The sequence below is a fragment of the Fragaria vesca genome, linkage group LG5 (assembly GCF_000184155.1).
Source record: "Fragaria vesca subsp. vesca linkage group LG5, FraVesHawaii_1.0, whole genome shotgun sequence".
Taxonomy (NCBI): Eukaryota; Viridiplantae; Streptophyta; class Magnoliopsida; order Rosales; family Rosaceae; genus Fragaria; species Fragaria vesca.
The window spans coordinates 16674765-16693139 of NC_020495.1; the positions used below are offsets into that span (position 1 = coordinate 16674765).

Below are 18375 nucleotides of genomic sequence, written 5' to 3' on the forward strand. Positions count from 1 at the left end.
CGTTACATTTTCACATCTGCACCGTTAAATGTCTAGAACATAGTGTGTAGATCATTACTGTAAAATTTCATTTAATTTGAAGATCATTTTGAGCTTCCGTAATTGTAATTTACACGAATGGTTCCTTTTAGACATATTTTGTTCATTTGATTCATTTAATCTAATTCGGTACCCAAATGATCTCTAAATTAGATTAAACTTGCAAGAATGATCTACATACTATGTTCTAGACACTGACCAATAAAGATGTGAGAATATGACCTAAAAATGAGCGAAACCACATTTTAATTTCAAAACGGTGTCTCACTCTAAAAGGGAACTATATATATGTATATATATATATGTATATATGTACGCATGCACTTGGAAAAAAAAATACAAGAATGTAGTAGCTAACACAGAATTTGCAGGGGTTGAATTAATAACTTGCGCTATTAGACCATATCAAAGAATTATAATTTTGCATAAAGGTATGTTGACTGCCTATACCTGCTACATACAATGCTGATTTACACAAAACGATTATATTACAGTTCAAGTGTGGCACCGACGTATAATGTGTTCTGTTAGCTTTTCCCAACTAAAATTATTGGGAAACTCAATTGTCCTTGCAATTTCTTGAGTAGTTAGACATGGACAATCTAGACTGTGACTGAAAGAAATCAAAAGGTGTTCCAGAACCAAAAGATCTTCGTGTAGCATTGGGTGAATCTGACAGCAGAGGTTCAAAAATCGGATTTCTGTTCTTTGGTTGAGTAATTGATAATGGAGAAACTTCATTTTCTATGCCTCTTGTCTGTGGCTCAATACTCCCAATTGACAAGATAGGCCCTCCCAATCGTTCAGCTTGCTGTAGTGTATTGATTTTGCTTGGCCTATATGTATACCTGAAGTACTTCAAAGCTAGAATCGGACCCATTCCTGCTGCAACTATGAGCTGTAATGGACATGAGGTTGCACACAAGGAAATCTAGTTAGATGAGATATTGAATTGTACAGCGTTTTTATATTGTTTTGTTTCTTTACAGTCGACAACAAAGGCTTTAAACGAGGTGCTAATGCCATTAATTTACTAGAAAGAGACCATGAAACTAATCCCAAATTATGTTATTGTTCTATGAACCTTTTGGTGCTTCATCTTGTACTGTTCCTAAGGGATTACAGATGCACCAATACAACACTCTGATTAACTACCTACCCAATGAACCAATGATGATATATTTCCATACCCGAAGCTTTAAGAGGAAAGAATGGCAAAGGAAACTTTACCAAGATAGTGATCCAGTAAGAAGGCTCTCTACACAAGCGAAACATAATTGTATACATCCCTGATCCTGGAATGGCGCTGAAGATCCAGTTGATGATGTAGAAGGCAGCTAAATTACCCCATATTGCAAGATGTTGCAATATAGTAAAGGAGCTGCACAAACACAAGCAGTCAGTAACAGAGAGGTAACTCAAATAATTTCTCTGCAATTTAAGGCAAACTTACAAAGCATCTAGTCAACAATGAACTGAGTTTCACTCAAAGAGTTCCAAATTTTGAAACCACGACATAACATCTAGTTATTGGAAACTCTAGCATGTAGTAGCATGTAGGAGTATCTTTTTTTTTTTCTCGTAAGTTAAAAAAAAAAAAGTTGAAACCCTATTATAGTGAGTTACTATTAAACTTACTTCGTCTCTAATGTCATTACAAAAGCCTGCAACCAAATACATCCAGATAGTGCCACCAGTGAAATCTCATCCATTTCACTTTTTTCATAAGCATAAGCATGTATGCTGATCACAAATACAACAATTGCCTGCAAGTAATACCTGGTATTAGAATCATTGAAGAAAAGCAACCGGTAGAAACTGTAAATCAGAATAGGTCACTAGTCATATAAGAACTTGTTTAAATATATCAGTATCCTAGGGCTTCTTGGGAAAAGATGACTTTACATAAACCAGTTTTAAGCCAGAATATGCTCTAATCACAAGCATGTACCTTACTATTTCATTAAACTGAAACTTCTGAATTGTAATTGTGAACTTATTTTGAAGTCTGAAAGGCATCAAGACTACTTAGCTGTACTTTTTACACGATAGATTGCCTTTGGAACTCTAACTGTTAGTCCAATACCAAAAATGAATTTAAACAAGGGAACTGCTGACCCATACCTTTTCACAAGCTTTAATGACTAAGACACACTGAGCTCAAACTTCTGTATATTTTTTAATTTTTAATTTTTTAAGAAGACACATAAATTCGACAGAAAAAAGACAAAGTATGAGGGAGAACAAGAAATCCTCAGAGCCTAAGTTTTAAAACAAGAACACTAATCATGACACTGCTGCTTTCCAATTTTAGTAGTAAGCATGAAAAGAAGTGATTTCTAAATGCTAAGGTGACTGATGCCCACAGAGCAGATCAGAAACGAACTTAATCCCAAAGTTCTTCCACACACACACACTTAGTTCAAGAATACTTTGACTAACACTAGGTTTAATTTACTGGGACTTAAAGAAAGAGAGGGACAATGATCACACAAAGAAAGACACTCTGATAACAAATAGCACTCACGTGGAAAAGGGATCGCCCAAACCATCCAGCAAATGTGCTAGGATTCAGAAGTCTGTTTCAAGAACAAAACAAAGTTCATTATTCAGAAGTCTGCATAATAGTAATAATAACATTGCTGTGAATTCAGAATGGCCCACTGAACATTACATGTGAAAAAAACGTCTAGCACATATGAACTATAAATAGAACAACAACAATTAAGATTCAATCAAACCTTCCCGCTTGGCAATAGAATAGAATCTGTGGATGCTGCATAACAGTTTCCTCACTAAGATCTTTATCAAGAACACTGGCTAGAACAGGAACACTGGTGTAGAAGACATTATAAGCCATCAAGCTAACAGAATTGAAGAGACTGGTTCCAGAGACCCCTGAAACAAAAGAGAAACTGACATTGTTCCAAAGTCAGTATACTAGATAGTGATCATGATGAAAAGACAAAGAGAAAGCTCGTTTGAAAAATAAGAACAGTATTCAGAATGAGCTATCAATTGAGTATTCTATGGTTAATGATACTCACAAAATCTGGATGAAACATACGACCAATGACTTGTAAAATGAATACTGGGACAGAAATGCTGTGCGGTTGTATGAGTAACGCCCATGAACAAGTATCAATCTTTTCAGGAACCTGAACTCTGCAAATCAGGTGAAGCAGTCACATTAGAGTAACAGCAGAACTCTGCAAATCAGGTGAAGCAGTCACATTAGAGTAACAGCAAAAGAATTAATATGAGCATTCAATAAGATGAAAACACGTTTTTGATGCTCTCTATTTAGTATGTCTACGGACATCCTAGAATAACTAAGATACTTAGAAACTTAACATAGGCCAGTTTGTTTGTTTCTTGGGATTCTATTCAGAAAACTTAAATTCATAAAATCCTCAGTTTTGCAAAACAAAAAACCCAACAAAAAACATTAACTACAAAGACCCAAACTGCAAATAGCCAAGTTCTAACAGAACTGACAATTTGAAGATTCGACCAAAAATTATAGATTTTGAAGAATTTTAAGATGTGATGATTATCCCCTTTATCAAGTTCAACCGTCTCATAAATGAAATGGTAAGCAAAGATTCGGGTATTCTCAGTCCAACTGAAAAAGGCCTTTGGTAGTTGCTTCAGATTTGTAATAAGAAAAAAACATATCTTGAAAAAGAATCTTTGAAAGAAAGGTTGCTTGTATTTTGTAAGTCCCAAATATCTCTCATCTAATCTTCATTTGACAAAAATTGTTTGGAGGAACTTCAGTTCTGATAGTAAACACCTAATTGTTTGAATAAACAAGAGTAAACTGTAATCATATCACTTTTCTTTAAATTTTCAACTGTGGGGTCAAAATGAAAAACTTTTGTGGCTGAAATGTCAGGCACTTCTGAGTTCTGACATAGCATATAATTTATAAGCTGACCATAACCAGAAAGATTACAATTTCAAGGCTTCCTAAAAAAGAACGAAAAAGAAAATTGAAGGGGGTGGGGGAAGGAACACTGTCATCCAAATTCAACTGAACTTCATAACCAGTAAAAAAAATTAAAATACAATCATGTTTGCAGTGCGTGCACACACACACAACAGATCAATTAACTTACTCCCAATACTATAATCAGCGGCCCTAGCTGCCTGCAATCCTTCTCTCCCACTAATGCCAACACCAATGTCAGCTTGTTGTATCATTCTCACATCATTCCCACCATCACCAATGGCCAATGTTTTATAGTCACACGATTTTAAAATCTCCACAAGCTGCAAGTTATAGACACTAGATAAATATATTTTTCAAATATTTATTTCCAGCAGAAAATAAAGGATCATAAATGGATATCGTAAACCAGCTTTGTGAAGGCTTTCTGAGAAATTTATGAACTTAGAAAGTTTGGTTGTTTATCGTAAACCAGAATTGTGAAGGCTTTCTCAGTGCAACATTACTTGCATAGCGAACTTCAGTATAAGGATTATGGAAAACTAGATAACTATCTAATCATAAAAAGGCTAATACCAACTGAACAGAGGAAAAAGTTCTGTACTTTAAAGTAAAAATGATACAAGCAAAATATTCAACAAAAAATAAAGTTAAAGGGCACCTGAGCTTTCTGTGATGGTGTCACGCGACAACATATAGCAGTCCTTGACAATATTGCCAACTCAGTAAAAGATTTCCGATAATGCTTAAGTGCAATTTCAAGGGACCAGCCATCAATTACAAATGCCACATCCTGTCGGGAAAATGTAACTAAATATTTAATTGAAAAGTAGAAAAGTAGAATTCTCAAGGTCCTGAAAACATGTAACATAAGCTTAATGTTCAAATAACTGTGTAGTAGTGTATGCATGATAGATTGTGACAAAAGATAATATCAAACATACAAGAAATGTAAAGCATGCTGTTTGTAATGAGTTTGAAACGTTGAATGAGAAACAAGACAATCACCAAAAGACATAAATTTGTACCAGGCCATAACAATCACCGGAATTCTAGTATGGACAAACTAATTACAAAGTAACTATTTATATTCTTTCCGCACACAAATGCCAACAAAAAGGTATGACTTATATATGCACAGTTGGGCTACAGTGGAGCATCTCAAACCTAAGCACCCTAAAAAATTCCCAAACACAACCTTTATAATAACTTGATATTTGATTCAAGTAAACATCATCATTTACCTGCCCAGTTGGTGTCCCCAACTCCCAATTTAAGAACACATCGCAATATCTCTTACAAACACAGCAATTCTAATATAATAATTAAATGCACCAAGAATATCTACAAAACACAAAAATATGTATACAAAAATCTCTGATGATATTCAATTCTAATCATAAAAAATAAAAATAAAAATCAGTAAAATTATTATCTATATGTTTATATAAAATTGCTTTTGTTGTTCACATGAAGGGACCAAATCCCGTAAGTATAATTACTCTGATAGATGAAGCACACAAGGTGTACCTTAGGTTCTGAAGTTGTTATCCGCATTGTAAGTAAAACTCTCTCTAAACTTCTATGAACTTCATCTTCAGTTTTCCCATCAAGTAACAAAAGCTGGCCTTTTGGCTCTGTTCAGTGAGAGAGAGAGAGAGAGAGAGAGAGAGAGAGGAGGAAGAAGGGATTAGTGGTCCATAGCATTTGCAAAATGGTTAGACGATATTAATTACATGCAAAATGAAAATTCATCAAACTAAACAGAACATCGAAAGTATCGCACAGCACAACCAATTAATGAAAATAAATAAACAAAAAATTTGGTCATGGATTGAGAAAGAGAAGCTAGCAGAATTTTGCTACTCATATGCCAAAGTAGATGCAAGATGAGACATGCAGCAAGCCAAACCTCATGACTAGAGTGTCATACACCTTTTAATTCTATCAATATAAACATCGTCACTATTTATTGTACAGAGTGATTCAAGGGAGAAAGCTTTAAGTACCTGGGGAAATGAAATTGCATGAAAGAGCTATCTGTATGGCAGTGTTCTGCTTGTCTCCAGTAAGCATCCAAAAATTTATGCCAGCCTTCCTCAACGTCTTAATCGTCTCTGGGACACCATCCTGGAAATTGATAATCCAACATCAAGCAATAGTCAAGCATTTGAAAACAAACAGCAAATAAATTAATATTAAAGAAGCAAATTCCGTTATTTGCCTCTTTTGGCAATCAGTAGAGAAGTTCCATTTTAGCACACTGGTATAATTCACCTGTAGGCGATCCTCTATTGCAGTAACCCCAAGTATTTCAAAATCATGTTCTAATCTTTGACAGACCTCCGCTAGCCTCCACTGCAAAACAGAGTTTAACAGCAAATGGTAGGTTAAATAAGATCACATGTCTGTATATGTAACACATTCTACACATACACATTCCTGCATCACTATTTACATGTGTACGCCAATAAGTACATCTTAGAGAAACACATTCAGATATATGCTTTACCTCCCTATCAACCAATGTGCTGCTAGCCTCCTTATACATCAAAGACCATTCTCGATATTCCTCTTCTTTTAATTCACGCCAAGCTAGACACAGTGTCCGTAGTCCCAACTGAGCATATTGCTCAACAGCTTCAACAATTGTCCTTGTTTGTTGTCCTGAAGAATATAATTGTGATTATTGAATACAAAGTAATTGTTATGACCAAATTTTTTCTTTTCAACTACCCAGTAGGAGACTTATCTTAAGCACAGTAGTTAACAATATACATTCACAACCCAACCTCCAGACCTCTAGACTATTATACACGATACCTGATTGTAAATTCCATTAAATCTGGAGCCTCATTTTGGAAAATTATCCCTATTAATCATGTTATTCAATTACCATCCTTTGGTAGAAGCAATGAATAGCAGCAGGTAATAGGGTTCTCATATACATGAAATTAATAACTAATTATAATTACCAGCACATGCATAAGGAAGAATAGATTCATCTGCTCCCTTTGATAAAAGAATAATCCTTCCATTGTGACAATCCTTTACCACTACTGACATTCTTTTTCTATCAGAAGTGAACTCCAGAATTTCCAAGGCTTCATACTGAACTGTAGAACCATTGAATTTGATCTCTGCAATTTAACAGTGGAAACTATATCATGTGTCCTACTATCAGAACCAATCTTTTATGACAGAGAAAGGAAAATGTGGCTTACCAAGAATGTTTGCATTTTTATTGACAAAAACCATATGTAGCTGAGCAGCAGCATGAACAAGAGCATCCTCATCTTGAGATTGTGCCTTGTACACGATGCTTCCAGTTTTGCTACAAGATAGAAGTAGTGTAGAGAAATATTAATAAACAGGTGCATACATTCAGATGGTTACTATGTGTTCATGCATTTCGTTCCTGTGGGAAATTGTTAAAATCCCAACACCCAATTAGTTAAAGAGAGAAGTGACACCTTTGAACGGGTATGACTGTATTACATATCGCCATAACTGTAAGGAAACGTATAACATCAGAGGAGCCGCTGGAAATAGCATCAAGGAGCTCCTCATCTGCATGTCAAACAATTGAATGCATAAATACCGCGGCTGATTTTTTTCATTAAAATCATCATGTAGTAAATCAATAAAGCCTAAAGTGATTTCTCTTTAGAAAGTGAACTTCATATAATGTTATCTGAAAGAGGTCCTACATTTGTCAGTAAAAAAATCAGTCTAGATGATAAGTTCATGCTCAGAATACCCATAGAACACCTATAAATGCCTAGTATTTGTAACAGTCCAACAGTGGAGATTCAGATAGATACAAGCCTAACAAATGGATATGTATTTTAAAATCAAACTATAACTAAAATTACAACTAAGAAAGAAACAAAATGGTGGAAAATCAAATCTCTAATAACACTTTTTTTTCGAGTAAAACACTGTTTTCTTGTTCGTGAACAAAAGTTTTTACTAATTTTTGTCGTTATTTTTAACAGAATAGGAAGTCCACCACAACAGACATGATATAACATTAGTTCACCACAACAGGCGTCTCCAAGTGGCCAATATTTGAAAGTTAATTGCATAATCAAATAGCTAACAATCAAGAAATACGAATTCCGTATTTATATTTTTTGGTAATTTCATGTCATATGACATATTTTTATATATTATTTGATGAACAGACAGCAATGACATAAGTTCCAAGATTTAGAAACAAACCTTTTAAGGCATTTCCATTCTCGTTCCCGTAGTAAATGCCATTGATACAACACCTTCTAAATATCATTTTATTTTCTGTGAGGGTACCAGTTTTATCAGTCAATATGTACTCAACTTGTCCCAGGTCTTCACTTATTGCTGTACTGCCACATATAAGAGAGATCTCTTGTAATATTAACAATATTACTTGATTCTTTCAAGAATAAAATTGGCTATTTTGATACCAAATCAACTTACTTTGTTGCATGGGCTGGAGTAGCCGTTTCTCGGTCCATCATTTTAGTATCCCAATCAATAAACTTTGCATACAAGCTTTTGACAAGGTCAAGAGATACCTGTCAGAGATGAGGATTTCAGTATCTTAACAGCTACGAAAGCAATACGGAATTGATCTGGAATAAAAAAAAGATAAACTTACAACCTGCAGTGCTTATACAAACAGACGTCTAAAAGCTTCAATTGATGTTATGATTGCACTTAATATCATTATCACCTGACTAGTTACAATACCTAGACTCGCACAAAAACAGCTGCCACAGGCCTCATTATATTCAATTTATTGCAGGGAAGTTATTCGGTAGATTATAAAAGTGAATGCTGGATTCATTATCTATTACTGCAGTGTTGAGGATTCAACTCTTTTACAAAGTACAGGATATGATTCTTCTAAAGCTATTCTGATTCTTACAAGTTAAATTCAAAATTAAGGAGTAAAAAGAATATTAAAAAAAAGAAGTTCTGAAATCCAAAAGATATTAAAGCTGTTCATCATCTGAAACCACAGGACAACAATGTACACAATCTAAAACTATCAAAAGAAAATCTTCACAAGCTTACCTTAATTGATATAGGTATCATGATGGAACAAAGTAGTTCAAAGCGAAGAGGGATCACCAACAGTTCGTACCAAGGACCTTCATCTGGATATTGAACATACCATTGCTACAGAAGACATAATTTAATTAAAATAAAAAAGACAAAAGGTAAAACAAAATAATAAACAAAATAATCAGTGCCATATATGTTTGGTGATCAGATTCAATAGATGAAGAATTTAAATTCCCCCCCCCCCCAAACTAGGATATATATGAAAATCAATCATGTCAGTAAAGTCACTTAAAATCTTGGCTTCAAGATGGAACAGAAAAGAAATGCATGAAAAAATGAAAACTACTGTCCACACAAATACTAACCCTAACCCTGCAGATAGTCAAAATCAGCTTACAGCATCCGTACTGACATGTAATTAAGATGTTCTCTATTTAATTACCAGCCATAGCTACAATTCAGAAATAAGTTTTTGATTTGACTAATTCAGAATACTAAATCTACTGTTCACAAGCTGCAAAGTTGAGGCATACCTTCCTTGCTTCTGTATCCTTCCAGACATTACCGGCAACACCTAGAACCATAACCACCACTACTTGGAAAACAAAGATAGCTCCTGTCAACTTATCAATCATAGCATCGACAGCTGTAAGCTTTGGCTCAGGAATTCCCCTAGTCATACCAAGCTTGGTTTCATTTCCTAAAGAAAGGAAAAATGCAACATATGATCATTGATTACATAAAGGGATGAAAACAATATATATAAAAAAAATAATAAAAAAAAAAAAAAAACAATCACAGCCATACCCAAAGGAAAATTTGTTACCTATCTAGAGCTCACATACTTTTAAGAATATAGATTAGAAAAGACAAGCAGAAACAAAAAAAGGAAAAGAAACCATTGGCATGACACAAGTGTATTCTAAGTTAGTATCACTTTAGGTCATTTTCACGAAAAATATGTTTATCACGGAGACTGAATGATAAGAAAGGTCTGTCGAAAACATTAAGGAGCAAATATTTTCTGTATAATATTGTTCTATTTTGTCCAAAGAAATATGTTATATTATTTTCATAGGATTTATAGGAAAGCGAGGTCATGTAGCGACACCTATAGTCTCTTGTATGCGGCCCAAAACTTTCCTGTTAAACAAATATAAAAAGTACTGGTAAAGTACATTTTTCAAAGGAAGGAAAGATTATATATATCACACTGGCATTATGTACCAAGTAGGGACTGGATTAAGGAAATCTAGAGCCCTGAAATTTGACATCCAACAGGAGCAACATACTTCTCAACCCTTTCATTATTTCACAGTGTCAATTAACTTTTCTTCAACAACTAAACTTACAAGAGTTAAGTTTTTTATGACCTTAAGAAGGTCAAGAATTTTTTTGGCAATATATCAAACTATGAACATCAAGATTAAATATACATGCTACCAGATATTAAGAACTCAATCACAAAATAAAAAGCATTTGTCCACAATCAATATTATCAACAACGTCATGAGTGAATTTCAGACTGAAAAAATAGAACTATATATAAAATAAAATAATATAAACAAACTAGAACAGAATTTGAAAAGTACAAGTACTTGCCAGTATAGACTGCTACTCCACAGGCCCACTCTGTATTTCGCAAGTAACATGACTGAAGAATAGTATTCTTTATGGTTAATGGGCAGAGGTCATTATCAATGAATGGAGGAAACAACCGCATATTTGCATCAAATCTTCGGATATCCTTATCAGGATTAGGGCACTCAATTACACCCTGTAGGGCAGAAAGTAATAAAAAACAAATGACCATCAATATGACAACATAGAGATGAATAGTTGAATACGAGCACAACTTCCCACTTTGTTTTCTGTCTTGCCATCTTGGCAATAAATATTTACTTCTCATTATGATTAGCTATGAAATCTTGCCTTAATTTTGTGCAACAATTCAAGATCTATCCCCATACAAGCTGGTGGTATGACCCTGGTCTTCAGATCAGTTTCTCCATCTAAGGCTGCAGTCTGGAAAATATGTAATCTCATTAGGTCCTTCAAATGCTGAATGGTCACAGTAATGAGGAACAAAATAAGAAGAAAAATAACATAACAATGAATAAGACAGCAGAGTTGTATTGATACGTGGACCTGGTCAAATCATGATTAAGCAAAAATTTAACATACAATTTCTCAAGCACAATTGAATATTTGGTACGGTTCTGAAAATTCTTGTCCTCTTAACTTCCTATAGTAGTCTTTTAACTCGGGCATATGGGAGATAGATACACTCAAAGCGAGATATATCGTACTCCAGCTTGGTAATAGTTTCCACCGCTTGTCCAGGGTTGAGCCCTGGATTTGACGGTGGACTTAAACAACCCACTTCATACTTGGGAAACTTCATAATCAGAAGGAGACCATAGGTTGGTTAATTACCTCTATATAGCATAGGCCTTGCGCTTCAGATGTACCAATCAAAACGAGGTCACATGGCACTTCATCATTCTCCCGCAGCCAGACTATGTTACCAAGACGAATATCTTGCGCTTGTATCTAAAACAGATATCACCAATGCCAAAAATCAAAGTATTAATAAGATACATTAAGCAGTTACTTCAGCAAAGTTAAAAAGAAAAAAAAAAAAAAAGTAGACAACAAGTATCTAATCCACCATATCAATCAACCAGATAACATTTAGAATGATTGTTTTCGTGCAAAAGGTACAGAGTAGTGGATAAGAAATCCACTGAACTTAGAGAGCTACAACTAAAATAGCCAGGCTAAACTAAGATTACAACAGCTATAAAAAGCCGTAATTCTAAGAAGCTAAAGAACAGCTGCACTCCAATTTGAACAAATAGCAAAGAAGAATAATCAATCTCTGAACTCCAAAGGAACTAAAGCCCATAAAGAAACCAAGGATCGATCCCTATCCCACAAGTTATACAGCTCCTCCCCACTACATTCTGAGAATGTCATCTAATTATTTCCATTGAAATAACTGAAACGCGCTATTAGAGCACATCTTACCAAAGCTTTCCCGCCAGATAATTTGTGCCAGTCACTCCATAACCTTCCAATATAAACCAGGCATCCAGAGGGCATCAGCAATTGGAAAGTGGAACAAGATATTATGTTCTATAATCCTAGTCAATTTTTCTTTAAAGATTTTTTTCTTTTTCTTTGGAGGAAACAGAAAGTGTGCTACGAAAAAAAAATTATAGTAGAAAAGAGGACAAGAAATATTAAAAACAAGTATATTAATCATGTCACTGCAGCTTTCCAATCTAACACTAAGGCTGAAAGGGAGTAACTTCTAAACTCCAAGGTGACCGACACCTATAGAGCAGACCAGAAACAAACTCAGTCTCAAAGCTCTTCCACACACGAAAGGAACTTTTCTCTATAGAATAATGTGAGTATTCTTCTTTCGTTTGGGTAAAGTAACCACATAACCATTGTCTATCTGCAATACCTACAAAAAACTTATCAGCTTATCCTACCGTCCCTACCATCTTAAAATTCAACTGATCAGCTTACACTTACAAGATCATCCAGACGTCATCATCCATATTTTCTCTTAAGGTAATTTTTTTGAGCTATAGTCGTGAGAGAATATCAGCTGTTGAAGCTGAAGCTTTTGGTCTGTTAATTCACTGCCTAATCCAGCCCGGCTGATCCTATTGGCAAATACAAAGTGTAAACTCTTTCCACTTTCCCAAATCTTCTATAGAGAATCCTGATTGTCTACTATTTAAGTACAGACATTATAATTCCTTTTTCATATCCGTTAAAGTTTTTAGCTACACAAGCTTAAAATAGGGCCATTCCTCTGTGATTAAGTAAGTTCACTCCAACTTGAAATTATTTTGGACAGCCATCTAAACTTACATATACATCTTCCCTAGGCTTCTTAAGAACGTAGTAATCCCTCCCACTTTTATAAGTTACAGTTACGTCCCTCGTCCAAGCTCCTTTCAAGATTTTCTGTTTACTAAGTTCAGACCTTTAATTGTAGAAATGAATGTTTACACACTAATGTTTATGGCTCCAATAAACATTAGAAAATAATAAGTTGCATTTTCTTCTGTCACACAGAGAAAAGAATCTATGTAAAATTACAACTATATACATAAGTAGTATATACATATTGAAAAAGATAACGTCTTTAGGGATAGCCCCAAACCTTAAAGTTTATGCTTGTATTAGCCATCCTTGAATCATGATATTATCCCCTCATTCTTTTTAATCAAACCCATTAAACAAACTAAGTAAACATTAGTTATAATTTTATAGAGAGGAAAACAAACAAAAAGCTATTTAGTGTTTGATAATGCATGAAGCAAATTACAAGACAAGTTATCAGTGATAAGCAAGTTAATTCACCTAGTTTGTTAACTAGTTGACAATAAATGTAATTAACTTTTTTACTCTACTAATTGCCAAAAATTATGAAGTAAAGTAATGGAAAAGAGAATTGAGAAGAAGTTTTAAATACATGTTTTTTGATGCCATGCCTAACAACCCAAACTTCTTTCTCATTTGCCTTCTTGTCTGAGAGATATCTGTTGTAATCATCCCACGCCTCTTTTGTTGCAGAGACTGCAAAAATGAAGATAAGCGGACCCCATGTGCTGGCAGGATTTACCGGAGTAATAAGTGACCATAGCTGAAGGCAAGCAATCAGCAAAAAGTACTGATTCATAAAGCGGCTGAAAACAGAGATAAAATCTGTCAGAGCAGACTCATACATTCATTTTCAGCCTATGTGCCACGCTAGGAACGTAATTGAAAATGAGATTGATTGATTTATGCTCCCCAACAATAATGGAACATTGAAAATTACACAAAAACAAAAACAAAAAAAAATGTCGAGTTTGTTTGTTAATAATGCACATTTTATTCACGAAAAATCTAAATGAACTAAATTAAACCCCTACTTTGTGTCTTGATATAAACAAGGAGTGATTGAATGAATGACCTGAATTGCTCCCATAAATTCTTGGGGAGAAAGTTGAAGACAGTGTACTTCCGATTGGAGATGCGGTTGTCGCAGTAAGGATAGTGCGTGGAATCATCATCGTTTATGTAGATGAAGCGCTTCATTGCTCGATTTCAATGCTCAAATGTCACTACTCCAAACATCAAACACTGAAAATGAAAGCAAACCAACAAGATTCACGAATTCGATCAAATTGTAAAGCCCACAAATCCAGTAGGATCAAGCACGATGTTACCTGGATTCGAAATCGAGCTCCGGCGGAGAGATCAGAATTAATTATGAGATCATTACTGGGAACAACGCACGCAATAAGATCAATATCTGCTTACCAAGCAGTGAAAGCTTGGTTTCTCTCTCGCTCACGCTCTCTCGCTCTCTGAGACTCTGACCCAGTAAATCATCTTTTCTCACAAATACACTATTTCAAGTTTTTAAGGAAAGGTCAATTTAGTACCAACATTTTTAAGAATACTTTATTTCTCACTCCAATAATAATAAATTGAAATACGATATATAACTCTTTATACCCTTCTCAAAAAAAAAAAAAAAAAACTAATTTATACCCGAAATCACACAAATATATTTTGCTTTAAGGGCCTGTTTGGTCCAATGACATAAGTTCATCGTTATAAGTAAGAGGTCGTAAGTTCGACTCACAATATTATAGTACATTAATTGTTTGATTATTTCACATAATAATATCACCTCCAAAACATAGTATATGATAAGATGATCACCTTATAACATCTTAAATGATATAAGTTTATTTTTAAAACGATTAGAATCACTTCATTAGGCTTAAACTCAATCACGACCGATAATGGTCTATGCATAAGTAATACAAGATTACCCAGTGCACAAAGCAAAATACTTAATAAAAATACAACTACGAAATAAAAAACAAACCACAAGCTACGTCCAAAAAGGTGGACATGGAAACTAGAAAGCAATGAACATACTCTGTCCTCGAATTGATTTAACTCCCAACGATTAGAGGCCTAAGACCACATGGTGTACCTTTCATCGTATAGTAGGAAGCAAAACCAAATTTAGGGTTTTTGTAGGGGTCTTTCCTAGTGACCCTAAGCATCTCCAACAAGGTTGTCAAATCCTTGGTGGCAACCCAACAGCTATTTTTGACAGCCCAATGGGCTCTCCAATGAAACAGTCAAATCCTACATGGATTTGGCTATGAGCAAAATGTTGTCAAATTTGACTCAGGCCGGGAGAAGAGTTATTCATTAAAAAACTAATTTCTATCCATCTCCTTCATCGTTCGTTCTCTCTTCTCCTTCAGAAACTCAGTTCTTTATCTATCACCATAACCCAGTTCTCGTCTCTCCTTCATCTTTTCTTTCATCTTTCTGCTTCTTTCTTTGGGTTTTCTTCATGAGTATGGATTATCAATTATCCAACTCTTCATCAGACGAAGAATTTTGGGATCTTGCAAATTCATCATCAGACGAAGAATTGCTCAATTCACAAATCAGGGCTCTACAAGAAGAGAAGGGAAGGAGAAGACGTCGAGGCTCTATTACGGGTCGGCTGTATAAAGATAGGGAACGTCTTCAAGGTCACCAAAGACTATTCAAAGATTACTTTTCTGAAAATCCAATTCATGGAGAAGATATATTTCGGAGGAGGTTTCGGATGCATCGAGCTTTGTTTCTTCGAATTGTAGATGGGGTAACAGATCATGACTCCTACTTTGTCCAAAAAAGAGATGGGGCAAGCCGCCTTGGATTGTCTTCTCTACAAAAGTGTACAGCTGCGATGAGAATGCTTGCTTATGGAGTTGGGGCAGACGTTGTTGATGACTACATTAGAATCGGTGAAAGCACTGCAATTGAAGCTTTGAGAAGGTTTGTCCAAGCGGTTATTGATGTTTTTGGCGCTCAATACTTGAGAAGACCCACTGCTGAAGATATTTGCATATTGTTATCAATTGGTGAGAGCCGTGGGTTTCGAGGAATGCTTGGTAGTATCGATTGTATGCATTGGAAGTGGAAGAATTGTCCGGTTGCTTGGAAAGGTATGTTTTCTCGTGGAGATCATTGCGAACCTTCTTTAATTCTTGAAGCTGTTGCAGCAAAGGATCTTTGGATATGGCATTCATTTTTTGGTTTACCTGGTTCCCACAATGATATCAATGTGTTGGAGCATTCACCTTTATTCGCCGACCTCCGTGAAGGCCGAGCTCCTCCGGTTAATTTTAGGGTGAATGATCATGACTATAAAATGGGATATTATTTGGCTGATGGCATATATCCATCGTGGTCCACTTTTGTCAAAACCATTCCATGTCCACAAGGAGAGAAAGCAAAGAATTTTGCTAAAGCTCAAGAAGGATGCCGAAAAGATGTAGAAAGAGCTTTTGGTGTGCTTCAAGCACATTTTGCAATTGTAAAGGGACCTGCTCGTTTTTGGGATCGTGAAACTCTTCAAAAGATCATGAAAGCATGTGTTATAATGCATAATATGATCATTGAAGATGAACGTGCCGAACGCATTGCAGCCAATGATCATGAAATTCTTGCAAGGCAGTATGTTGAACCGGATGAGCAATTTGAAGATCTTCTAGTTTCACGTAATCACACAATTGACTTTGAAGAATTTATTAGCAATCATTTGGCTATTAGGGACCGAGGAACACATTCTATGCTCCAAGCTGACCTTGTTGAGCATCTATGGCAACTCCATGTGGCTAGAACCAATACATAGGATGTTGGTTGGTATGTATGAAGACTACTTTATTGGTAAGTATACAAGTGTTTGTTTAATTAGCAACATTTAGTACATCTCAAAATAGGATCCATGTTTATTAACTCTTGTTTTTTCATATATTTGCAGTTTTCGAGCTATGCAGTCTGATATGATGTGAATTGTGTGGAGCTTTGCCAATGTAATTGGTTACAAAATCTGAGTATTTTGCCATGTAGTAGTCTGAGTGTGCCAGTCGAACCTTGCATGTAGTGTTGAATTTAACATAAACCCTTCTTAGAGATATACCTCTGCTTGAGTCCTCAACTGCTCACTTATATGTAATCCAATATGATGCTAGCTTCTTTAACTGCGTGACATACATGTAGCTGATTAGTAGCACCTTTGTTATCAACTTAATATCTCTCTAGTTTATGATTTTTCATATGTACATGTAGATGACGATTGTTTAACATATTTTATGCTGATGAATGCAAGCTGAGTCTACCCTGCAAACACTTCGACCATAAAAGAAGGATATAAGACCATCTTTCAGAATGTTGCTAGATCAATTAGTTCCCGGTAGTCCAAGTATATATTTTCTTTGTAATCATGGATGCCAAATGGTCCAAGAACACTGATCCAACTGGTCATGCTGCACTTGGTATACATGCAGCTGTATATGAGGAATCAAAAGATGTGAAGACTAGAAGTCTTGCGAGTGACCCTTGAAAAAGGTACTGAATGTTACAAATGTTTTTCTTCTGATTCTGTGGCAGATGACTTATACTGTTGACTATGTTCTTTTGGATTATGTTTTTGGTTTGACATGTATGCTGTTTAGATTGGTTTCTACGTTTATTCTTTTTTCTTTAATTTCTTTAACTTTTCATCTATAGAATGCAGTTCTGATTTCCCATTATTGTCTTATATTACCATTGTTCATGTGTGATGACAGAATTGCAACAGTAAAACTTGAGAAAAATCCAGATTTGTTTGTTGTCTAAAACGGAGTACATTAAAAAAAATACAATGAGAAACAGAAGCAAAAAAAGTACAACTTAATTACAATTTCTATTTTAGATATTTACATTGTCATTCCCCTGATACGTACACAACTAAATATTACAAAACATTTGGCAGAGGACATGAGCTTAGGACTGAATGCTTTATGGTCAATGCTTTGTAGTCTAATGTTGTAATTCAACTCAGAATCCAATTTAGTAGTTCTATGTAAACATGGAGTACAACAAAGACAATTTAATGCAATGTTGCTTTAAGTATTGGTGCATAGTTATGGAGCAGCTGCAATTGTACTTTGCCAATGTTGTATTGGTGTATAGTTATGGAGCAGCTGCAATTGTACTTTGCCAATGTTGTAATTTGAGTATGTTGTCAATGTAATAGTCTGAGTAATGATGCATAGTGATGGTGCAGCTGCAATTGTACTTGCTATTCAATTGTCTTTCTACTAGCAACTAAATTAAAATGTGTAGTTGTCCCTTAACAAACTTCATTGGTAATTGTACCTGCAATAAGTATCTATGTATTGAATTTTCATCAGTTTCCCATCTAACTCTTCTTTTGTCTTTCATATATATATATATATATATATATATATATCTCTATT

General features: G+C 34.9%; 3 protein-coding genes across 3 annotated transcripts in view; 2 read left to right on the forward strand and 1 right to left on the reverse strand.

Annotated features, from left to right (window-relative positions):
- Nucleotides 1–563: 563 nt before the first annotated feature.
- On the reverse strand, nucleotides 564–14177 carry LOC101292415 (phospholipid-transporting ATPase 2-like). Its single transcript, XM_004299911.1, has 24 exons — nucleotides 14025–14177; nucleotides 13542–13755; nucleotides 11480–11596; nucleotides 10976–11068; nucleotides 10646–10820; nucleotides 9577–9743; nucleotides 9053–9157; nucleotides 8453–8550; nucleotides 8216–8358; nucleotides 7465–7561; nucleotides 7216–7325; nucleotides 6967–7131; nucleotides 6504–6658; nucleotides 6269–6349; nucleotides 6001–6121; nucleotides 5522–5628; nucleotides 4653–4784; nucleotides 4161–4314; nucleotides 3087–3204; nucleotides 2781–2954; nucleotides 2567–2618; nucleotides 1678–1805; nucleotides 1270–1420; nucleotides 564–937 (listed from the first exon to the last, which is right to left on the reverse strand). The coding sequence occupies exons 1-24, from the start codon at nucleotides 14147–14149 to the stop codon at nucleotides 599–601; spliced, it is 3321 nt and encodes a 1106-aa protein (XP_004299959.1). The 5' UTR covers nucleotides 14150–14177; the 3' UTR covers nucleotides 564–598.
- A 1263-nt stretch (nucleotides 14178–15440) lies between these two features.
- Nucleotides 15441–16766, forward strand: LOC101292908. The gene has a single exon (XM_004301474.1). The coding sequence runs from the start codon at nucleotides 15441–15443 to the stop codon at nucleotides 16764–16766; it is 1326 nt and encodes a 441-aa protein (XP_004301522.1).
- A 591-nt stretch (nucleotides 16767–17357) lies between these two features.
- Nucleotides 17358–18375, forward strand: part of LOC101293209 (glutathione S-transferase T3-like) — a 2071-nt gene continuing 1053 nt past the window's right edge. The window contains exons 1-2 of the mRNA XM_004301475.1: nucleotides 17358–17423; nucleotides 17525–17576. Coding sequence (XP_004301523.1) covers nucleotides 17358–17423; nucleotides 17525–17576 — 118 coding nt within the window. The remainder of the gene's footprint in view (nucleotides 17424–17524; nucleotides 17577–18375) is intronic.